Here is a 24,800-nt window from a genome sequence, read left to right as displayed (position 1 = left end):
GTTCAGGGAAAAAGAGAAAGCATGCCTCTTAGAAGAAATAGTGCGGACCAGACCTGCTTTTAGTCAGCACAGCTATTGGCTCTGGAGTGAGGGATCTGCCTCGCTGTCTCTGCATTCCAAATTAAGCTGTGAATCTTTACCACAGAGCTTAGCACATCTCATCTTTAACCTAACTCTTGGATGCCTGACCCTTGATTTAGGTGCTGTGGAGCCTCCAATCAAATATGGAGAGAGTCTCCCAATTCACAGTGGCTTCCAGAACAGCCGTAGTGTTTAGTATGCTGGCTCCAAAACTTACCATAGTCTGCAGTCAACCACCTGGGAATTAGCAGGAGTTGTGCCTGGAACGCTGTCCCTCTCCATAATCTCAGTGCCTTCTCCTGAACCGCAGGGAAGCTCAATGGACGCTTTAGGATCTCTGTCACTGAACTGTCTCAGGCAAACACTCCATCTTTTAAAACACTGAAAAGGGCTTAGTCTTTCTTCATAAAAGGCAAACAGGAGGAAAAGCAGGTGGGAGTGTTGCCCGTGTCAGCTTAAAAATTAGAGCACTCACATAAGAAATTGGAGATCTTGTCAATGGCAAAGATTCTTCAGAACTGCATTTCTCAGAAAGCAATTTAATTACTAGCCTCCTGCTGTTTAGAATGAGAACATTTCTTCCTCCTGCTGTTTGGAATGAGAACATTTCATATCACTCTGGTTAGAACTGTTCAGAAAGTAATTCAGGATCCTTATTGAAGGTCCCATTCAATCTTTCATTTTGAGGACAATTTTTGGAAGCCTGCAGGGAGCAATGTGGTTTTATGCAATATTACCCATTTAGAATAAATAAATTAATACAAACTGGCTACAAGAAAATTGGGGTGGAAATTAGAAGTGCCCTGACTGCCCAAGATGTCTGTTTCAGGCTCTTTGTCTGAATCTGAGTCCCTTTAGGTGAGGGCAGAGATCAAATTTGACTAAGGAGTCTGAGGTATAGACCATTTCACAACAGGATGTGTGTACATTTGCTGTTTTTCAAGAGATAATGCTAGTTACTGCTGTATTTTATGTCAGTCAGTTTATTTATCATCAGTTGCTGATGCTGTGTCCTGAGAAAGTCTACCACAGCAGGCTTCTGAGAGAACTTACTCAGGTGACCTTATATTTTCTGGATACTATCTAGAAAGAAGCAGAACTGCTAATCTGCTCAGCGCTGACAAGGCAAATGAACCCGAAGGCAAATAGAGGCAACTGCGGAGTTAAATCTGGAGTTGTGCTATGGCTGACCAAAGTTTTTAAAATGTAATTTTTGGACAAAGATGTGTTAATTCCCTCAGAAGACCTCCACAAGAAACATATATGCCTCAAGTCATCTGCTAGGTGGCATATTTTGCCAGTACTTTGCTGCTTGTGACAATGGAAGGCATAACTTCTTTATAATGAAGGAAGTTTGATTCAAACTGCTTGGGTCCCATTAAAAAAAAAAAAAAAAAATTAAAAAAATTCTCTTCTCTGCCCTGTTGCTCTCGTTCAGGAAGCAGACCCAAATTATTTGTGAGTGGATGTAGGACTGTGGACATAGGACAATTATTTGTCAGTGTAATAGGACTTAAAGTTTATATAGGAGGCCATGGAAAACCAAGTTTTACTCTTAGGGCAGTGCTGAGTGCCATGTTTTGCTCCTGTTCTAGGGAGGAATCAAATTTTGGCTAGCTTATGTCCTCAAGTATTTGGATTGTACCTGGTGAAGTTGGCTGTAGCCATGGTGCTCGCTGGTGGTGTACAGAGGACTGATGCTACTGGAACTCGAATCAGAGGTTAGTATTGTTTCTAATACTGTCACATCCTTCCTAACAGTTGTTCCCATCCCTGTCTTCACCCATATCCCTCCCCCCTCCAAAATCAAAGCAGTAAGGTTTTGGAAGCATAATGATCCCATTTCCTTGAGTGAGAGCAATTTTTGATTAATGCTGAGTATTATTCCAGAATCTCAGACAAATAAAGTGGGTGTCTAGACTTCCTCTTTTTATTTTAATTTTTCCCAAATAAAACCCAGTAAAAGCAGGTGTTCAAGATTCCATTAGGTAGAATATTAAAGGCAGTTGTTTTAGGTAAAACATAAACTCACTTTTTATTGTTTAAGTGACGTTTTGAAATGATTTCTAGTAGAATATTCCCAGCAGTATTTGGCATCAAAGGATGGAATATTAATGTTTCCTTAATGTGGATCACTACAGTACATTGAAAGGAAAAATTAAAGGATTCATTTTACTTCTTAATGCCAGACTTTTCCATCTGTGATTGTCAGCACATCTCACTTAGTTCTGTTACTGTAAGTTATCTGCCTGCTGATTCTCCTTCTGTTGTTATTAGATGGCAAATACGCCATGTGCCAGGTGGTATGCAGGTCATAATCTATGTAGGTCATAATAATCCTAAAATAGTATGTGTGTATATACAAATTCAGGATTTTCTTAATGCTCCGGCAGCTAAATAAAGTTATAGGGTTTATATTTGAAGTTGTATTAATATTTTGTAGGAGACAATGAAATAATTTTAGAGCATTTCAGTGGGATTGTAGTAGTCAAATTATTTACTTCTGTAATTGCATTGTTTCAATATTACTAAACTGTGTAACTATTGGCAGTGTAACAGAATTAGTTGAGAAAAACAACCTGATGATCTTATTAGTTCTTTTCACAATAATTTAAGTAAACTGAATAGTGGAATGATAACTAAACCCTGGTATCCTGTTTCATGTTCAAGGGTCAGTTGAGTCTGCGAAATGAGTATTCTAAAATGTAAGAACCCACTTTACAGAAAATATGTCAAATGCCTGCTAGTACTTTAAAAATATTTCATTGTAAATATTGGGATTGGGTGCAGCAATATGACTGCATGCTTTTATTAAACAGTATATTTATCACACCAAATCGTGCAGTCTGAAACAGAATTACATATCGTAATGTATATGTAGTACTAAACGTTAGGTGAATAATAAGAAGTATTATTTAATGCAGAGCATTTTGTTTATATCTTTCTCTGTATATAAACCATCTACTCTTACATCAACGTTTTCCCCCCAAGGTGAATCTCATCTTTTGTTGGTTGGAGACCCAGGTACAGGGAAATCTCAGTTTCTCAAGTATGCAGTAAAGATCATGCCACGCTCTGTGCTTACTGCAGGAATTGGATCTACAAGTGCAGGTATGTTCTTCCTCAGCTGGAACGCTTCACTTTTTTCGCTGGAGTATGTTTATGTAGAGGCCTTCTACATATATGAACATGTATGTTCATATAGTGTTGTACGAGCACAGTTGAAGCAAAGAACTGCTGTGGAGGCACATGAGGCTTGACATGACTCTGCAGAAGGGCAGTCTTGCCCCTTCTTCTGTATCAGTGGAGCAGTCTGATGAGCTTCCAACAGGGAACCTTATAAGCCTCATCCAGGGGCACCTCTCGCTGCTTTGCTGGCAGAGGATGATCTGGACCTGTATTTTTAGTGTTCTTCCCAGCTATGACAAATCTGACATCTGTCCAGAGCTCCCACTGTGTGATGGGCTAGCTTCATTTGGTTTCTCCTGAACAGATACTCTCCTCTCTTCTGTTCTTTTATATGTTCTGGTTGGGTGCCAGTTTGATTTGTGCTTACTTTCTGGAAATTTACCCCTGTGCTGAGGAATTATTTCTGACTCATAAAGATGGTTTCAAGATAGTTTCAGAGAGGTTTTTTTTTTTTTTTTTCTTTCTTCTGGGGACAGCGTGCAGGGTCAGATTACCTCTGCAAATGACTTTATGTGAGCAAATGACTATATTAATAGTACATGCAAAATCACAAAATAATTAGGGATAAACCCCAGAGTCTCAGCTGGCCTATGTAACTTGAATGTTTCACAGATAGTGCTGTTTTTCATTTTATGTCTGGGAAACTGCATTATTTATATATGGGAAAACAGAGAATAATAAATCTTTCCCAGTTCCGGAGCTATGTGTACGTATGTATACTGGGTCTTCCGTAGCTGTGAAAGTGGAACGTGATGTCAAACGTATACACTCTCGTCTGCAGGGAACTTGTTATGAAACACATATGCCTCTGGTTTTCCATTCAAAGTGTTGACAAATAGGTCTGGAGAGAAGCCAGAGAGAACGTTCTGGCTCAGCGTAACCTTTTCTCCAGCTTTTGTTCTGTGTTAAGAACTGAGAACAGGCTGGATCATCTAAATTTTACTAGGGCACTGACAGCGACCTGGAGTGAAATTTTGCCATACATTTCAATGTGACCTTGCACACTTTTGTCAGTAGCAATCTCCCCGTGTCAACTGCTCTTGGCCTGTGATGTTGCTGTTGTCTTCTTCACCACATCTCCTTCCTCTGCTTCATTTTCTGTATGATTTGGTTTGCAGCTTAGCCATGATAGCTAGGTTCAAAGGCATTTCCCTGAAAACCAATGGATGTAGTTTGAATTATTTTCTTCCTTGTGCAAGGAGTGTCTTACCTATGAGTAAGTTTATAACTGTACCTAACATTGATTTTGTCAATTTACCATTTGTGCAGAAGCTTTAAATGATGAGTTTAGAGAACTATTAAATTGTTTTACTTTCCTTGTTGTAATTGCACACTTCAAATTGCCAGTTTCTACTTTCTCATGAGAGGAGAGTCCTAATGCATGTTTTTCCCTCCAGTGTACAAAGACTAAATCCATAAATTCTACTTTCGGCTAGCTCCTTACTTTCCATAGAAAGCAGTGTGGATTGCAGTTTAATCTCTGGCTCTGAGATTACCATCCACATTGGCCAAAAGACACACTTGAGATTTGGTGAACTCTGGCAAAGTGCTAAAAGCTGTCTTAAATTTGGATTCCTCTTTTAGAGAAAACTGCTGATATCTAACCGACCTTTGGTAAAGTCTTGTGCATTAAAACATCCTGTACCCTTTACCCATCCGGTGCTGTTTTAGGACACGAGCTATGTATCAACCTTAGAATTAGAATTCTGCTTTCAAAACTGTCAGTCATACTAGTTTTCCCTGGTACAAGCATTTATTGGTTCCAGGAAACCGTATTAGATCATTAACATTCTCCTTATGCCAAAATTCTCTTTCTTTCCTGCTCTACCTTAGGTATCATGTACTTTGAGATTGACTATGATCCCTCGGGGGCCTGTGGTGTCATGTGCCCGCTGCATCCCATTACCCCATCCAGACCTAACTGGAATTGCCTTGCAGAATTTCAGAAGACAGCGACCTAGGTCCGCAGCTTGATTTGCTGTTGGGCCTCTGCTCTTCCAGTCAGGTTCCTGCCTCCTCTAGCGCTTTTTAAACAGTTTGTGCCTCATCAAGTGGGTTTTGTCTGATTCAGAAAGTTTGACCCATGCTAACACCCTGCTTTGTTGTTGTAGTGAATCGGTATGGAAGATCTTCATCTTTCTTACCTCAAAAACAGGCTCAAGTTGACCTCTTGCTGCAAACAGTCCTTACAAATGACCAGTAATTTATTCTCTGTTGTGGGTGAAAACAGAACATTAGCTCATTACCTTCACTCTCTAGATAGCATTTCTGAGTTTACTTGTTTGATTAGGTTACCTTTCTTGCGAACACTTTGCAGAGATTTTCTGTTTAGAGTTCTCTGCAAGTTCATGACTTTTATGAGGAACTGGGGCTCATTCCTCCCACATCTCTTTAATGAAAGTTGGCAGCCAGAAGTCCAACCCACACTCAACAACTCCATGGCAGAAATTTCTTTGTCCACTTAGGACTTCCTGATTTGTAAATAAAAGATGAGGGAACCATCTGTCCCACTCTCTGGTTCTGTCTACACAGTGTTTAGGTTTTGTAAAGGCCTGGTTCATTCTTCCCCCTTAGCTTCTCATCTGAGAATGACAGAGAGTCATTCAGGTACCTTTAATTTTTATAAATTGATACAGAGTTTTTCAGGGAAAAAAAAGAGACTTAGTGAGATTTAACAAATTCTCTGTTGGTTCCCACCTTGTCGCTGAGTTTAACCAACTGTTTTGAAGTCCCCAGAGCCATAGTGCTGCTTGTGCATAATTGGATGAGATAATCGCCAGTAAGAAAATATTACATTTTCCCCTGGAGCTTGAGATCTGCAGTGATAGATTGAGTGGTGTGTTTGACTCCATAGGGACAGGAACCAACCCAAGCTGCCTGCTGGTGGCTGTGGAGCTTGTGGACATCCGGGCCACAGTCATTCTGCTCTTCCTGGTGATTATTTTGCTGTTCACATTTCTGCAAAGCTTTGTTTGGTGTTGTGTCCCTCCACAGATGGACTGCTTAAAGAATTTTATGAACTGTATTTAGAACAGCTTGTCTAAAAATCTGGGAGCCTATCAGCTGTTTCTCCAGTTCTGTACAATATGCCTTCCTGGGCTGTATGAAATGCAGCCTTCTGGCCTCTCCTCTTACAGCCTCTGCAGAGCCTTGAGACTGCTGCCCTTTTTTGCTGGCATTTTGCAGCGTCTAGCATTGACCATATCATGCCAACAGCAGTTTGCCACTGTGGCTTTTTTCTTTTCATTGAAGGCAACGTAACTCAAGGGGAAACCACCACTTTTCTGTGTCATAGTAAGCCTCTCCCTTAGGCAGGCTTCAGGTGCTAACAGGCTTCAGAGCTCTTTTCTGATCCATTAGAAACCAGTTCAAAGTGGCTGATGTGAGCCATCTGGCTATGATTATGAATAAAGTACATGGTATCAGTATCCTGAGGTGCGCAAGACACTGCAACTGGAGACATTTTTCCCTGTTTGTAGATCCCCAAACTGTCGCTGGGCGTTCCCTAGTTGATATAGGCCAACTGGAGACATTTTTCCCTGTTTGTAGATCCCCAAACTGTCGCTGGGCGTTCCCTAGTTGATATAGGCCAAAGGAGTGCCAGGGAAGTTTTCCACTGTGGATTCATACCCTGGTCCTCATAAGGTTATTAACAGAGGTGCAGCCTTTAGGCCACTCTTCTTGGATCTTCACGTCTGCCACAAGATTCTTGTTCTCCTGAATAGTCATAATTGTACATGAATTTGAAGTATTTTCTATCGGTATGTACCTTGAAAATAAATATTTTCCTGAGAGCATGACTTCATTGGCTGTTCCTTCAGCAGTTGAGCCTCAAGTTGAAGAGGCTTTACCTCTGTAGGAAGTCTGCTGGGCTTTGTGAAGGAATGGATTTTGAAGTTGTGATCAAACCTCATCAGAGATGTACCACGTCTGTAACAATGTCTTATCTCTTGCAGACCCTTAAATTCCCTTAATTTCCTCTCAACAATGCTGCTCCAAGATGGCTTTGTCCTGAAACAGTGCTTACCTTGACCACCTGCATGCAAAAGATCATTTGGCCAAGTAGATAACTGTCTTCAGACATTTTGGTCTGTTCATATAGCTGTATCTGAAGACCTGTAGTTAGGATGGACAGGAATTACTGCAGGAGCAACATCTTCATCATGTTGGCTGGAGGCTTCAGGTCTTACACACTTCTGGCATAATACATCCAGGCAGGTCTTCATCAGACCTTTTCATCTGCTGTTGAAATGACTGGCATTTCAAGCAGTTGATTTTTGGATGGATATTGTATGTCTTTGGGATTCCCTTTACCATACCATAAAGCCCCTGCTTCTTCCCAGTTTCTATCAGTGTAGGTCTGCCACACCTTTCTAGTGAGACAGGACAAACTGGAGGACCCCCTTGTGTTCAAAGGTAGGCCTCCTTATCTCCTGGTCCAGGGGTGTTTTCGAGAGAGACCCAAGCACTCCTAGAAAGTTCCTGACATTTCAGCCAGTTCTTAGCACTGCTGCTAAAATGCAGCTGTTGTCTCTTACCTCTGGTGTAGCCATTTGCCACACACACACCTCCTTCCTCATTTTTTTCTGTTTGCAGGGAGGGCAGGCACATCCCTTGTGCCACGGACAGTGAGTGCCCAGCCATGCCTCCCAGCCAGCATCGCTGAAAGCTGGGAATGCTGAAGTGTATCCTCCCTCTGTCCCCTCCTGAAAGGGCCTTTGCTTTCCAAGTTCCAGATATGAACCCGGGGTTTAACAAATGACTCCAGCTGGCTTTTCTTCCTCGAACATTCTTCTTTGCCTAGACCAAAAATCAAGCAAAAATGCCTCCACCTGTCTTCTGCAGCCCAGCTCTCGTATCGCACACTACAAGACCAGCTCTTAAGGAGCAGAACTTCAACTGCAAACATAAATACAAACGGGGAGGCCCAGCATGAGTAGTCCCCTCCCCACTGCCAGCCTTTGTAGGTAGGTGTCCGTTCCGAGCAGAGCCCTCCAGTGAGCAACAACAGGAACAATTAACCCATCATCTCCAGACCAAATTTCTGTGGTTCTCAAAAAATGAAAGAATCTGCAAGCTTGCAGCCCACTGTGCTATGCATAAGGGGTAGGGTAGTTAAGGAAGCATGTGAAGGATCTCCTGGCCAGCTGCCTGGACAGAAGCCGCAAGGCTTGGTTAACTCTGCTCTTTTTCGGTCTCTGGTAAATGAGGATTTGCCAGGAGCGTACATGTACATAAGGTGGTTTGGGTTCTTTTACCTTGTTCTTCCCTACCACCATTTTCAGATGGCGGGGGACAATCTTTATACAGCTGCAAGGGGCTAGCCTCAGACTTCCGGAAAATCAGCAGTTGAGGCCCTACAAATAATTGTCAGATCATCAGATTTGTCTTTGTGGCTTCGTCACTCGCATCTCAAGAATGCAGGTTGTCTGGCAATCTATAAACTAAGCTACTGTGGTTATTGTAAGGAAAGTTCTGAGTTGCCGCAGTCTTGCAAATTCATAGTAAGGCTTGGCTTTTTCAGTGGAGCTTTACAGAGCCACTGGTGAGGTTAAATTTCACCAGCCTCCATTGTCATGGAGTTGGAGCCATTTTGCTTGCTTCAAACTTGGGAGTGTCACAGTAATTCAGACTGAAGGTCATGCATGAATAAATCACAGTGACTGTAAGATGAAGGGACAAGTATTTTTCAAGCTAGACATAAGAAAACCCCACTCATGTTTTTCATTCCTAACGTTACCTTGTCTGATCCGTTTACTTCTTTGGACGTGAATAACCTCTGATAAGCATTACAACAATCTTCTAATGGAAGTGAGTCTATCTACCTGAGGTAAAAATACAGCATGATCCATCACCAGTCGTGTCAGTAGCGTTCCCTTGCATTTTGGGGGCCTCTACAAGTGGAGGCTGTCTGTGTGTCATGCACGTAACCCTGCTGTTTCAAAACTTTCAGAGATCAGGGACAAGTCTTTACAGAGATGACTTATGTGCTCTGTATCTTTAATACCACAAAGTTTGTGCTTTGATGTTACCTTATGATGAGACCTGAAGCCTCTGGAGTACTGGATTTTGGCTTCTCAAATTCCATGTCTCTGGAATGTGATTTTTCCAGGAAATGTGATATTCCGAAGACAGTGTGTATGAACTGCTAAGATCTGGACAAAGTTGTAGAAGACCCGAGAGGCATGCAGTCTCTCAGAGGGCATAGAAAGACTGTTTCTTTTGCAAAGATGAGGTACAGGTGTTCTTCTCCTGTTTCCACCAAGCACAGCAGGGTTTTTCTTTTTTCCTGTAACTGGTGGGTCAGCTATAGCTAGGATGTGTTAGTGTATCGGGTAAGCTGATGCCAAATTCTACTGCAGCATCATGCCATCTGGTCTAGCTTGAAGTTTACTGCATCCAAGTTGATGTGTGCAGTTGACTTTTTCTTCTCCTAAACAGAAAATAAATCTTCACTTTCTGATTTCTCCAAGTTAATTGGTTTGCTGGATGATGAAGTTTTGTTGACTGTTTTGTAGCTGATTCTGCAATAGCAGTAATACAGTTTGCTTCCATCGCTTTGTGGCATATGCTTCTAAGATGCCTTCATACTGCTGATGGATGGACTCTGGTCACAGCTTGTACTTGACCATGTTTTCACTTGAATCTTCAATAGGCGCACGAGTTTGAAATACAGTAGCCTTAGCTCAAGGCAGACTTCCTTAGCCTGCCACTCTTTCAGCAGATGAGTGAGTTATTTCCATGCTTACTTTTAAGAGATATCTTAAGAGATTTATAAATAGAACAATAAAGTGCATGAAAAAATCGCAAAATGTCACTGTAGACCTTAAAGTTGCAATATAATTGAAAATCAAAAGATCTTCCTTAAAAGTTCACAGAATTTCAGTCCTCAACTGAAGCAACTGCTGGTTTGGAGGACCAGTTCTTTGTGTTAAGTCATACAGATATTAGTGCTAATATTTTTAAATTGCCAGTCATAATTTTAAACAGATTTTCAAAAGCACACATTAGAATTAGGGTTCCAAATATTAATGGATTTCATTACTTTTTTCATCTACCACATGTACTGCTGAGTTTCCACACAAGAAACAAACGTGCACATACACTCCTTTCTGATTTAAAAAATATACATGTTAGAAATGAAGAGAATTTCACTAATGACATGGAAAGACAGAAGTGCTAACTGCTTGGGACATCTTCATCCCTATTAGAGGATGCAGAAAGAGAAGAGAAAGTGTTCTATTTTTATTCAGACCTATACTGTCAGTCACCATGAAATCTACCTTTTTTTAAGGGCCTGCAACCTACAAGGGTTCACGGTTTGGGCAATTACTAGTAACTAGCAGAACTATATTCTGGTAATCTGACATGACAGATTACAATTTTAAATGCACATGCAGTCACAGCAAATGTATAAGGCTGATGAGGACTGGAAGGACTAACTCAATTGTTAGTGTCATAATAATGTCTTAAGTCTTTACAATTTACTGCCTAGTTCTTTTTAACTTCAAGGATGCCTCCGGTAACAGGGATGTCTCAATGCAAGAGCTTCAGGGCAGGCAATGTATTCTTGAGTGTGTCACGCCTGCCACAACAGGGTTTGAATCTTGATTATACCAGAGTAGAGAAAAGTTTTAAATTCCAGATGTTTCAAAAAACTGAAAGCAAGCATCTAAATTCCTTATTACTAGTTAAAAATACTACAAGAATAAAGTATACCTGAAAATAAATGTACTAACCCAGCAGTTGAACATAACAGTCTTGCAGAAGAGCATTTTTTGGCTACTCATGCTATTCCTTTTGATGCTTAAATTTTCTAGTAATTGCTTGAATCCTTCCAACCGCGTGTGCCATTTGGGTGGCTGAGAAAGGGTTCTTTGCTGCGATACCCACCCAAATTCACATGAAACATTGTCCTTAACAAACCACAGTTTGGCTGAGCAGCAGCAGGAAGAGATTTTTTTTTTTTTTTTAAGAAAAAAAGTCCTAAAATCCGAGATAGCAGATGGTAAATCTCAAATTGCATGCTTTAAGTAACAAGTATGTGCCTTGAAAGGAAAAGAAGCTTGCACCTAAAATTATACTGTGCTGCCTGCTTTCACAGCAAGAGGACATTTTTGGACTTTTTTTTGAGATACTTTTTTCTTTGCACTTCATCTAATGACAGTTTTGTTCTTAAACTGCTATTAAAGGGCACTTTGTATTTGGCAATCTGGATATCAGAGATGAGGACATGGCATTATTCCTTCATTTTGCCTGAATATTTTAACTTTAAGGTTTTTAGCTTTCAATAGTGCTTACAAAGTAAAGGGGAAGGGAGGAGAATAGGTATGTACACTTTAATCGGGTTTGGTTTAGACCACATAGAATAACACATTAGAGAAAAAAGGCAATTACTTAAAAATAGTTGTATTTATATTCCACAATTTGCTCAAATACTGTTTTTTTTTTTTTTTTTTTATAAACTTTCTACAGGATGTTTTAAAACAAGTTCTTCACATTGCTTGTCAACTATATACTTATGGAATTTGAGGGAAATAGTTCTGGTTGTTTTTACAGTTTAACACATGTACAGTACCAAAGCGATGGTGGTTAGTCACATGCAGTCCATATGGGATTCTAACATAACATTTAATGAGTTTTCTGATGTTGACCACCCCTTTGATGCTGAAGGTAATGCATCTGTAGAAAGCAATGACTGTAGATTTGGGTTACTGCTCTCTGCATCTTCCAGTTTTTCAGTGTTGTCCTCCCAATTAATGTGGAATCTCGTGACTCTGGGATTAGATGCCAAAATATTCCTTTGAAGCTAGGAGAGAAAAAAATACATAGATTATGTAATGTGTACATCTCAAACTGGAGTTCACATGCGTATAGATTTTCCCCCCACCCCTCTTTTACTTCCCATAGCCTTGTATGTATAAAACAATTTGTTTAAAAAGGCAATTCATACAAAATGTAAATCTATAGCTACTATCTATGGATCAGAAACATGCTTACAGACACTTCTAATTCATTCATTTACTCTAGTAACCCTATCAGCGAAATAACTCCTTTCTTAAGAGGATATTTTTAACTGAACGTGAGTTCAAGGCTGTATGAGAACTCTGCAAGCGAAGTGCAAGTGTTTATTGTTTTAGCCATCTTTTAGGAAAGCAAATGACTACTCCCACAAAGATTTTGCAAACCACAGTACTTCATAAAATTTTGCATCCACTTTATGGTCTTTGCAGTAATTGTGTCAATCCCATCAACTGACTGTCTTTAAGAGCACAGCCTTTCCTTAAATTAAGTTACCATGCTTTAGATTGATTTCACTAACCGAATTTTAATTTGTCTACTAAAGTTTTAAAGTAAAAACATTACTTAGATTTAGAAGACAGTAACATTGTGGCAGTGGACATGCCTAGACATTAGTCATATGTTTTATTGTCATGGCTGGCCTTCATTTTCCTTTGAAGACATGAAGTATTTATTTATGCAGCAAAAAAGATAATGCTCACTTTCTCTTAATCTTTCACCATTTTCAAGATAATAAATAGTTAACTCTAGAGGATGGCAACTTACCATGATTGGCCACGCATTATTAAAGTTAAGGCTGATCAGAGGAAAAGTTTGCTTTGGTAGTAATGCTGACTTTATTTTCCAAGAAAGCGTGCACTCATTAAGTATTTCCCAACCCTTTAAGCAAACTAACAAGACCATTTCTTTTTTTTTTTTTTTTAACCTTCTAGGGTCTATTATCCATCAATTACAATTAAATATCTTTAATAACCTTCCATTCTATTTGTATGTTTAAATTCTGTCCCAAAGTCTCATTAAGGACTTTTTATACAAATACATGATACCTTTTTCTGATCTTTGTCTTAGAAGCAGAGCTAGCTTTTTACATAAACAAATCAGAGAATTAAGACAACTAAGTTCTAGGCATTTCTAAATTCAAGTGCTTAAAGGACGTCAACATTCTGGCATTCACACCCAAAATAACAAGTACATGATTCGAATGAAAAAAAAGAAAGGAACAGATTATAAGTTTAAGAATCCTCAAAATTAACAGTCATTTTGAATTTTGAGAACATACTAAGTATCTGATCCCTGAAAATTAAGTTAAGCACAGAAAATCATCAGCAACTTTCAAAAAACAATTTACATACCCATTCAATTTAGTTACATTTGAAGATCAGTTTCAGGGACTTTGGGGATTATCTCTGCACTAGTCATTACAGTACAGGCATTATCCCATTCATTTCTTCATATATCCAGTATATAATTCATGCAAACTTGGGAAATAACAGAATTTTCACCATCACACAACTTTGGAACAGAAGTGTGTACACATGTACGTTAGCTTTTATAAGGAGAAAACCCAAGTCCACAAAATCTTCATGAAAAAAACCTGGATGCTGTATCGAACCTTGTTGGTTTGTACAGAGTCTACCTGGGTAGAGCATTTCATGGGATTTTGACTACTTTTTGATATTTAATTGATTCTTCTCCTCAAGGTATTAGGTTCCAAATAATTCTTTTTCACATCATCTTTTAATTCTAGTCCTGGTTTAGTTTTTACCATGAAGGAGATATATATATATTCCTAAACTTAATCTGTATACTGCCTTAATCAAGTTGTCTATTGAATGGATAATCATCCAACCTGCTCTTACCAGGTTACTCCACTTATTTTATACAAAACTTGTTCTTTGGTTTCTTTGTTACTGTTTTGCAGAAACTGCAGCTCTAACACTAGAACAGCTGGATAACAACTGTGTTGAATTAATACTTAAAACTTAGTTCCAGGTTGACTGGCCTGTTTTTTTGAAGAACAGAGCAACTTTGTCAGCAGTGGTGCAGGTAGAGGGAACCCAAAAGTTTGTTTCACGCAGTCAGTATAAAATAACAACGAAGTCCAGCCAAGGCTCGGAGACTGCTGCAGGCTTCTCAATGTTCTCCAAGTTTATGCCAACTACATGGCACTTTTAGTTTGTCCTCCCAAGTCTTTTCCATTATATATTCTTTGTCCCATGCACTTTATGGAATCACTTGGGGTTTGGTTTTGTTTCTTAAAAACCTATTTCTATAAGCATACCTTTGATATGTGACTAGAACAAAATATGCCTTACCTTAGAAAAATCTGGCTTTACTGGTGGATTCTCTCTCAGTTCTGTTTCGGTATATTCATTGTTTACATAGTACCCAACTCTAATAAATTCTTGACCTCGATAGGTGCAGGTAATTAGCACAACCGTTACACCTACTGCATCTGCATCTGGAATAAGCCCTGGGTTAGGTGCATCAGCCTAAATGCAAAAGGGAAAGATGAATTAAAAAAAACATTAATACCACATGCATATCGAGCAGGGGAATATTAAGGAGTATGTCTTAACAGCTGTGTAGTGACTGTATTTAAAATTTTTCTTCAAGTTAAGCAGAAAATACACCTGCTTTCACATCACCCCTGAATTTAGGCCATTATCTACTAGAGACAGAATTACTTAGAATACAGTAATAGTGTGCGCTGACATTTCTTGAGAAATACAGACTGCAATTTATTCTTCAGCAAGAAGAGCTGGGACAGGCTACGGTGAGGTTTGAGCTGTCCCACAATTGTCTAGGAAAGGAATAAACTACTCTCGCCTCTGTCCACGTGCCTACATTTATTAAAATGTGTGCAGTTAAATGCATCGTTGCTCTAAGACATCTGACATTTTCAGCCAGGATGCAATCCTAATGGGCAACTCTTATAATCTTTCTCAACGTCCTTACCTTGGCTCTGCAGTTAATAATAAAGTTTGCCTTGTAAAACGTGGCTTACATCAGTCCCTTAAAACACTTCCTAACTACACGTTTATTGATAAAATGTGATGCCTCATTCTGCCATAGGATTTAAAGTAACAGCAATCTAAGCATAAATGAAACCACTTTGTATTTGCAATTTTACATGAAGATCTGAAGCCAACAATGAACACCTGTGTTGCAAGTACAAGTTGGTATTAACAGTGTGTGTTAGAATGGTTTGGGTGTAATGAATTTTGCCTTAGGGCAGAGGACAAACGGGATTAATTCCTGCTGTCCCTCTCATCCCTACTTTTCTGTAGTATTTATATGCTCCAGCACCGTGAAATTTGGGAGCTAGAGGTCATGCATCATTGGCTTCTGCTCTTTGCTACTTTAAGTCTAAGCCTTCAAACCAGTCTAGCTTTTTATAAGAAGCTGTAGGCACTTCGCAGAAGAATGAGACGAGTCAGATGTCTCAGGTACAAATACACTGGGGGGAGGAGAAACAACCAGGGAAATCAGGTAGAACACAACTTCCTCCAGCCCTGAAGGGAATAGAAAATGACCAAATGGCTTTACACAGGCACAGGGTAATGGAAAAGATGACCAAGGAATAGGACAAGTGTAGAAGTTTGAAGAAATCACAAGAACTGCCAATAGAAATGAAATCACAACTTCAATTCAGTAGTCTTGTTCTAACAGTGCCCAGGACCATTTGATTACATTAAATTCCACAGTGGGCAGCTATAGAAAAATATATTGCAAAAGGTCACTGTTCCATTTAACTCCCCATGAAAATCAATTCACACCCTAATGTTGGATTTTAGTTTTTCCAGGCTCCCATTGTCATTTTGTCTTGTAATATCCTATGCTACAGTTGTGAACCCAAGGAAATACTCCGTTTTAATGCTACCTAACTCTCAGGAATTGTTTTGCTGAGTAGAAAAGACAATGAGCACTGTTTAAAACTGCTTTCTTCTATCAAATTTTGAACTTCCTGCTTTACATGTCAAACCTCTGAATTGCCCGAGAAACAAATGATCCTACACAGGTGGAAGAAAAAAAGAAGAGCTTGGTGTAACCAAGTGATAAGTGAGCAGTTGCATACGGATATTTCAGCAGGCAAAAAGAGGCAGTAGGATTAACTTTTACATAAAAATCACTGTCATAATATGCCATTTTTACACTAGAAATTACTTAAGAATTTTACTAAATCACCCAATATATATGTTGTCTTGAATTATCTTGCTTTTCCACGATACATTTATTCACATAGCTATTACTGCACAGTAGCTAAGTTAGCGTAAGGTCATATCCCCACTTAAAGATAGTAAATTATTTATGTGCTTATACTCTCAAAAAGAAGCTTCTGTGAATTTATTACAAATCCCCAAGTGCATAGAGAGAAGAAATCAGGTTTCACTACTTATGTCTTGGTATTTAAAACCAAACAGGCCAAGCTGTGGGCCTTTAATATTGAAATATTTTTAAATGTTTAAAAAAAAAAAAAAAAGCTGATTGTGTAAGTCTGAGAAGCACAATGGTTTTCCATCTTTCTGTATGTAAGGCTGTTTTCCCAACCTGATACACGGCTTCTTTTCAACAAAGGTAGTTTTATCACCCTTGGTATTTTAGCTGTTTGGTACCCCATTTTACTTGCTGTTTTGGCCATTTTCCTACATAGAAGAATCTACACCATATTATTAGCTGAAAATTTTATATACTTCTACAAAGGTCCCTTCCTGTGCTGTCCAGATTGAACACAATCTCTTTTCTTTGCCTCCTGCAGTTCTATGCTTTGCCCCGCTCCGGCCGTCCCTTGCTGGTTCTCTCCATCTCCCAGGCTGCTTCGGTTCGGTGAATCAAACAGCTTCAGTCACCAGCAAAGGCTTCTCGCAGCACTTTGGGGTTTGCTGTCTCCCATCTACACATTAGCTGAGCCCTACCCTCACCTGAAATCCAGTGCTTTTGAAGACTAATATACTTTGATTTCTTATGGAAGTACTGTTAGTCTAAGGATTTATAACACAGAAGGAGTACTGACTCTCCTACAGGGCCCATTCCAATCTAATCAAAATGTCTACGTATATACTCCTAATTTAGCTGTAGTGTCATTTATAACTGGGATACAATTTATGAGTCCCTCCTACAGAAACTGCAAGACCAGTACATTTAATTTTCAAGGCTTTCCTAATCATACAGCCAAAACATGCCTTTTTAGGCACCTGCCTCCTGCTCCTTCCCATCACCATCAACAGTGACTCTTCGTAACTTAATTAAAAACAGTGCATCTTTTAAATTAGGAATGTAAATGCCAGCTGGTTTCTCTGGATATAGTCCTACAAGGTAGCCCCTTTGTGGGCAGCAGAGGATCACCTATTTCTGAGCAATTAATGGCATAAGCTATAATAGCTTGGTAATGGAAGAACTGTTAATAAATGATGCATTTGTTACACATCTGCTTTATTTGTAGCATGGAAAAATTCGGCCCAGCTCCAAAACCAAAAAGAAATGTTTCAAAACTGATTTGCATGGATGTGGTCGATAAATGTAACCTCCAGCTTAATCCCATTCCTTTAACCTGTTCTGTACGAAAAAAAAAAGTTTCCTGGAACTTACAGGATTAATCAAGATGCCTCACAAATGCTGGTATTATTTTAAAACAGTTACAGTAACTGTGAGAAATAAGAAAGTGTAATCATTAGCCCTTTTTTTAAAAAAAAATGCTTATACTCCAGCATGCATTTGCCATTAAATAATTAAGTGAATTTATAGTATTTGGGAAAGTAGCACGGTTCTTATACAATAAGCCATACTCAGTTGCAGTTTGATTTTTCTGCTCATGAATTCTGCTCTCAGTTTACAAGACAATTACTAGTATTTGATAATAGAGAAAAAAGTGAGCTAAATTATAGTTTTTGTTTTAAAAAAAACAAACCCAAACAAACAAAAAAAACCACACAAAACACACTCCTGCAAGGATTTAGGTCCTCCCCTCCCCCCACCTCACTCACTTAAAACGGAAACGAGAACAGGCTAACAGGCTATATAGTGCTGCACTTTCCCCATTTTCCTTCCCTTCAGTATTCCTCCTTAGTAACTTTTGGCTTTAACAGCAGTATTTTATAGGACTGTTACATGCTCCAGAGTTTGGACAGTCTTGACCTACATACTTCTGTCCCAAATGCCTGCTATTTACCATTGGAATTCTACATAATTTTACAAATTGCTTAGTTGTGATTTAGCATGCTTAGCCAAACAGCATGGTTGAACATTTATCTTGCCAAACAGAAATGAACTCTTAACTGTTGTGGCTGAGTCTTACAATTAATTTGTTCGCCTGATCTTCCAAAGATGTTGTCTATATTAACCTAGTGCTTCCTGATTGTCTGAAACTGCCATCACCTGCAGTAGAGTTAAGCCTGATGGTGCTCATATAAACCAGGTAACTGGCACTCGTTTACCGAGTGATCTAGAATATGTTTATAAACCAGATTGGTCAAAATTATCAGTAGCTACAGGAACAGTGCTTATATCACTATCTCTAATTATTGATACCACAAGTGAAAATATTACCATGGAAATATCAGGGGCAAGAAATAATCAGCTCATGAAGAGACTTTAAAGGAAGGTGTATCATACCTTAAGAGCTGACTGAAATATTTTTATGGCTTGTCATTGTTTTTCAAGTGCCTCTTAGTTTGATACAGTCATCTTTACACAAATTAACACAACCCTTTTAGAAACAGCTAAATCAAACTTACCTGAAATACAAACATGTGTCTGCCCGCAGGAACAGGTCCTACTAAAACAGAGTCTAACACCTGATCATACTCTTCACTTTCAGCTGAACCCACATAAATTATTTTCCACTCCAAATCTACAGGAAAACAAAAATGAAAAAAAAAATAAACAACCAACCCTAAACGTTACTTTTAGTTACAGTTAAAGGACTTTGGCAACAGGCCTAAAATAACAAGGATCTGTCTTCACTGGGGAAATTTATTGATGCCTGCCTGCCCCAGTCCTCGTGAACCAGACCATCCCACCGTTTCTCTCCAGTCAGTTGGTACTGCAGGAATCCTTCTATTTTCATAGTCAGGTTAATTTTCAAATTTTATAGAGTACAGGGCCCATCTCCTTGCTGGGAGCTGTGTGAACATCTTCTCAAATGGCTAACAGCTTCAGCAGAGGGACAATGCCTATATACGCCTATAACGCACTGCACGCCTCCCATACTGACTCTCCTCCCAGAAAGAAATTCCCACCCTCCACATATACACCTCGCAGCTTAAATTACACAGATCATGGAAAGTAGTTAATTAAGGAAACCCATTGTGTAAGCACCAGGAACACTAACTGTATGCCGCCACTCCTTCACACGTAACTTGTGTAACTGGAGGAGCACGTGAAACTGTGACTGCACGATGAAATCATATTCTGATTGAAGATATTTTGGTGCTTGGATTTTATCCACATTCTGAAATGGAGTTACAAGCAAAAAAAAAAAAAAATGTAGTATTTTGCTTCTTAAAATAAGGCACCAAAATGAAACAATTAATTTCTTCTTACAATTCTTCTTCTTACAATTCAGTTTTTTCTAACGTAGCCTCTCCACCAGACGTGTTTGAAAGTTGAAACTGCAAATTAGCACACATTAGCTCTTCCTGGGCCAGCTTTTCACTTTCACTTTTTGATTCAAAAGCACATGCATAAATACACATATAGAACTAATCTTAAGAGACAGACTTTGGGTTTTTTTTTAAAAAAAGAGGAAAGAAGATCACCACTACAGAATACTATGACTAAGTCTTTTTTTTTTTTTTTTAAGTGAAATCTTTGCTTCGAAACTGTACCTTAAAAACTTACATGGTATATTTAATATTTTTTGTCCTTAAGACCAATGCCTGGATTGTCTATGCAAGAGCACCAACCTGTACTCTATTACATTGACTTTATTAGTATTCTCTGCAAAATCCAAAAGCCTACATTATGGTTTCTTGATGCAGGAATGAAACAAGCATAGAAAAAACCCAGCACTTAAACAGAACTTGGTTGCTTTAGGATCCTGTAAGACTGCATCTGTCTTTCCTCATTAATGAATTCTTCTTATCGTGTTTAACATCAATGCAGGTATTGGGGGTTTAAGTAACATAATTAACAGGGCTTGGGAAAGGATTTTACTCCTTTGTACAGCACAGCACAACTGGCTGTGTACTGTATCAGAGGTTTTATTGACCTTGTAAGCATGTAGCTACTGCAGGCTACTCATCCAGGACAATTAAGGACCTCTTTTGTCAGCATCTGAGAGTAAGTTACTAATTACAAGAAGCGAGGACTTTAAGGCTAAACTGCTTATCACTCTATCATGTGCCACTATTCTAGGAGAAGAGTATAAAGTTCATTCTAAACCAGTAATATTTAGTACTAAAAAAACTGAGTTTTAAAAAATAATTTTTTGATTATACATTTAATATAGGTTGATCCTATATTGTTGTTTAGGTATCTTGATACAGAATAACAACTTTACAGAAAAAAAAAAGGGGGGGGGCTGGAGTTCCAGAATTTAATTTTAAGATCAGTGGTGCACAGGACTGGCTGAAAACAGCACAGTAAATAGATGTAGTAGCACTTGAAACCTAAGGCAAGGACAGCAGTTTTTTCATCGATATAGGAAGGCTATGTTTAATCTTCTTTTTAAATGTGAAAGATAGCAGTGCTCATCCTGAATGTATCCTGTAGTCTAACTTGCATCCAGGTGGGGGAAGGGAACCGAGAGTTTTGCATTAGACCATCTATAATTCTTCTCATCCCGATTGTCTGGGATTAACGTAAATCCAAAGAGTGAGGAGCACGTCACGTACAGCTGTGCACAACTGGAAGGCAAGGCCTGACGCCTTGTACCCAGCCCCTACCAGGGCACTGCCGTCCAGGGGACCGATGCTGTATCTCAGCTGAGGCCAGACTGAGCGGGGAGACGCCGCCAGCAGCCTGGGTATGGGCGCGGAGCACACCCCGCTACGGGCAGCTCCCCCTAACGCCTCGGCCGGTTGTAGAAGGGCAGGGGACATGGAGCAGAGACCCTTAGGAAACCCCGAGGCTCGGGCTAAACTTCCCGCCACCGCGGCCGTCCCTCCCGACGGCGCTGGCGCAGAGCAAGCCAAACCCTCCCCGCCACCGGCACCCACAAGTAAAAGCTGCTACAGGAGCAGGCGGGGCGCGGCAAGTTTAACCGCAACGACGGAGAACCTGCCCAGGGCCCATCACCCGCCAATTCCCGGGTAGCTTTCGCCTGCCCTCGCCCCTCAGGCCGCCGGTGCTCCCTGGCGAGCAGGCAGCCCCAGCCGAGCGGCCGCCTCCTCCTCCTCCTCCTCCCGGAGCGGCCGCCCCGCTTCCCTTCCCGGCCCGCCGCCGCCTTCCTCCCCCTGGACCGCGGCGTTCAAAACTCCCGCCCGAGGGGCGACGCGCGGCCTCTCGGGCCGGCTCCCGCCGAGAGCGGCGGCGCGGCCTGCCGGCGGGCGGCGCTGCGCAGCGCCGCCGAGGCGAAAGGCGGTTCGCGGCCCGCCCGGCTGAGGGGAAGGCGGGAGCCCGCCGGCGGTGCGGCGCGCCCCTCGGCGGGGAGCAGGGCCGGCGCCCCGTACTCGGCCGGGGGGTCCCCGCAGGGCGGCGCCGCCGGGGCCGACCCCCTGGCTCTGGCGGCAGCCGGTAACTTTCGAGTGACTTCCAAAAATAGTGGCTGGCGGCCGGCCCCCTCCCCCACCAGCAGGGCTCCCGCAGCCGCCGCGCCGTACCGCACCGTACCGCGCACCCACCGCGCCGCGGCAGCCAGCTGCCGACACCCGGGAGCGAGCTCGCCCGCACCTACCTCCCACAGCGATTTAAAAAATAAAAAAAAAAATAAAAAAAATTAAGTATTAAAATGGAGCACGAGACCAAAGAAACGCTGCCTGCGGAGGGTTTTCCGCGCTGCGAGTAACGCCCGGGCGTAGGGGGGCGGCCGGCGGCCCCTCTCCCCGCGGGGACGCGCGGGCGCCGAGCCCGGTGAACCCTCTCCCCCTCCCGCTTCCCCCCCCCCCCCCCCCTCACGCACACACAAAGCTGGCAACATGGCTACCACCACTCAAACAAGTTCCTCGCAACTTGAAAGCTCGCCTCGGCGATGGCGGGGAGCGGCGGCCCCGGCTCGGGGGGCCAGGGCAAGCGAACGCCGCCCAACTTTCCCCGTCGGGCTACATGGCGGGGAGAGCCCCGGTTTTCCGCCGGCGGCGCGGCCGGCACATCCTTCGCCTGTGCACGGCGATGCGGCGAAGGAGAAACTGTTAAATTGTAGGCGCAGGCCTGCGCAAAGTTTAAGCCTAAAAAGCCCCGAAACGGGGGGCCCGGGGTTCCAAAATGCGCATCGGGGGAAGATCTACTCACCTTCCGACAGGTCCTCTATGCACTCAAATGTGATTTCGAACTGGAAAGGATTGTAGAAAGGAGAAGGATTATCCAACACCACTACATTGTTCACCTGAACCTTTGCCATATTTTGAAGAAGGAAAAAAAAAAAAAAAAAAAAAAACCACCAGCCCCCAAACAATAGGAAGAGCGCGCTAAGGCGGCACGGTGAAGTCCAGTGTGTCGGCCGGGGCTCTTTCGGCGCCGCTCAAACCCCCGAGCGAGGCCGCGGAGCCGCCACTTGCGAGAAACTTTTTTTCTTCTCTCTTCCCCCCCCCACCCCCCCCCCTCCTTTTTATTTACACCGGGAACACTCCACACTGCTCGCCGCTTTCCTATTTCACTCAACTACGGCCCATTCTGCCCTGCTCGCCGCCAGCGCCCGCGCGGATTGGCCGCACGCCGGCCCAGGGCCCTCCCCTCCCCGAGCGCCGCCGACCCAGCGGCAGCAAAGATGGGCCCCGCCGTTCCCCGGCGCCGGGCGGCGGCGCCCCCGCCCGGCGCGCGGGGGAAACGGGCGGCCAGCGGCCGGGGCGGGGCCGGGGCCGGGCGGGCGGAGCCGGGGCGGGCGGGAGCGCGGTTCGCCCCTCCTCGGCCGTGGGGTTCCGCCATGTGCCGTGGGAGCCGCCGTGGGGTTGGTTTTGGTTATTTTTTAGGCTGTTTTTTTCTTTTTTCTTTTTTTTTTCCCCCCCTGTAGCCAAAGGTGGTCGGGGCGGTGCAGCGAGCTGGGGACGCGGGGGTTGGGTGCCGATGGGGTCCCCGAGGGTCGGGGCCATCCCGGCTCAGGGCCGTGGGGCAGTGCCCCGGGGTATTGGGCTCGCAGGAGGCCAGCCCCGCCGGGCGGCCTGGTCACCGACCCCTTGGCCGAAGGCAGTGTGTCAGCAGGGTACCAGGGAGCAGGGCTGGTGCCTCGTCCACTGGGGTGCCCCCCGACTAAAGGGGGCTTTGCTGGCGGGGTGGTGGGCGCCCCATGTGTGGGCGGGCCAGGGTGCTGCCCCAGATCCACCTGGGTGCTGCTAGAGAGGCTGCCCACCGAGGGGCATGTGGAGGGATGGGAAGCGTGTCTTTTACGCAGCCCTGCTGTCAAGAAGCTATCCCATTCCTGTATTTGTAAAGAAGGCCTTAGGTAACGTCATAGGCTGCGAAGCCACACATATCCACATATCCCTCTACAGCAGCAGGAAGCCCAGAGAGGAGGCCATCTTGTGAAGCTGCAAGAGGCCTGTAGAGGAGGCCATCTTGTGTGGCAGCAGGAGGACCGGAGAGGAGGCCATCTTGTGGCTGCCACACAGAAGGGATAGGGAGGAGTGACAGCACTGTAACACCAGTTTACATGCTCGGGCTTGGGGGGTGGGAGTTGTCAACCCTCACTACAGGAGGAGGTTCCGTGCGGAAATAAATACACAGCCCGGCTCTAGTAATGTTTGCAGGTTGCCTTTGAGTGCAATGAAATTGCGCACAGCAGGAAGGCAAGTAGGAGCCATCTTCCCACCTGGTGGGAGCAGAGAGCTGCCAGACCAGCAGCAGGCGACAGCGCAGCACTGAGGCACAGAGGCCCTTGGCCCTCAGCAGATCTCCAAGCCTATGCAAGGTTTGGAAAGCAGATGACACTTTTGGTTTGTATTTACAAAGGAATGTCATCGTTTGATACTTGGCTGATGTGTTGCTCGTTCCACTTTTTAATAGCATTTTCCATATGTCTGACACAAGGCTCGAGGTTATCTTGCTTTTTTATAATTCTGCTATATGATTGACTGCCTGGGTTGTTCAGTGCAGAGTCCAGGCAACCAGGAAAGACTGGATGCAGTGGAGGAGATTCCTCACAACAAACTAAAGCACACATTATGTTATGAGGCAACATATTTCCAGTAACTTTTGCTGGCCGTTTGGGAACAAATGGCTACTGTGGTGGGCTGCGCAGCCATGAGGTGGCCTCAGCAGCCTGTCCTACCTGAGCCAAGGGAATTGGGGAGGCATTCCTGGGCATGTTTTGACATAACATTCCATGAGATTTTAGGTTGGTCACGGCTTGTCAATTGCTAGGATGTTTTGAGCTGAACACTGGAGTGAAAAAGGAGGGCTAAAGATAGAAACTGGGAAATAGGGAACAGAAGGTTTGAAAGGAGCTGCACCTACTTGATAATGAGTGGCCATTGTCACACTTGCCCAGTTTCTGACCTGCCATATTCCCAGTGTTGTATCGTGTAGATTTATTGGGAATCTTGTTTCTTTTTTTTTTTTTTTTTGTCCTCCCATTTCATCTTTGGGCATCTTTGGATTTTCATTTTTGCTTAATGCTTAGAGGAACCCAAAATCTC

At 42.6% G+C, this 24,800-nt stretch overlaps 2 protein-coding genes across 2 annotated transcripts in view; one reads left to right on the top strand and one right to left on the bottom strand.

The window, feature by feature from the left end:
• The window catches only part of MCM9 (minichromosome maintenance 9 homologous recombination repair factor), a 46,911-nt gene that overhangs the window by 8,896 nt on the left and 13,215 nt on the right, over positions 1-24,800 (top strand). The window contains exons 6-7 of the mRNA XM_074150279.1: positions 1,677-1,802; positions 3,073-3,192. Coding sequence (XP_074006380.1) covers positions 1,677-1,802; positions 3,073-3,192 — 246 coding nt within the window. The remainder of the gene's footprint in view (positions 1-1,676; positions 1,803-3,072; positions 3,193-24,800) is intronic.
• ASF1A (anti-silencing function 1A histone chaperone) lies at positions 10,093-22,856 on the bottom strand. The gene is made up of 4 exons (XM_074150280.1): positions 22,462-22,856; positions 18,807-18,922; positions 14,388-14,564; positions 10,093-12,079 (listed from the first exon to the last, which is right to left on the bottom strand). The coding sequence occupies exons 1-4, from the start codon at positions 22,568-22,570 to the stop codon at positions 11,867-11,869; spliced, it is 615 nt and encodes a 204-aa protein (XP_074006381.1). The 5' UTR covers positions 22,571-22,856; the 3' UTR covers positions 10,093-11,866.

Source organism: Numenius arquata, chromosome 7, assembly GCF_964106895.1.
Source record: "Numenius arquata chromosome 7, bNumArq3.hap1.1, whole genome shotgun sequence".
In the NCBI taxonomy this organism is placed as follows: domain Eukaryota; kingdom Metazoa; phylum Chordata; class Aves; order Charadriiformes; family Scolopacidae; genus Numenius; species Numenius arquata.
The sequence above is the reverse complement of the archived record's forward strand: the minus strand, read 5'-3'. Positions and strand labels throughout refer to the sequence as shown.

Excerpts from the sequence above, each read along its gene's own strand:
- ASF1A (XM_074150280.1), bottom strand. The coding sequence starts at position 22,570 with ATGGCAAAGGTTCAGGTGAACAATGTAGTGGTGTTGGATAATCCTTCT. Across the intron at positions 18,923-22,461 it reads CATAGAGGACCTGTCGGAAG|ATTTGGAGTGGAAAATAATT; the intron begins GTGAGTAGATCT and ends GTTTTCCTGTAG. Across the intron at positions 14,565-18,806 it reads GACACATGTTTGTATTTCAG|GCTGATGCACCTAACCCAGG; the intron begins GTAAGTTTGATT and ends TTTTGCATTTAG.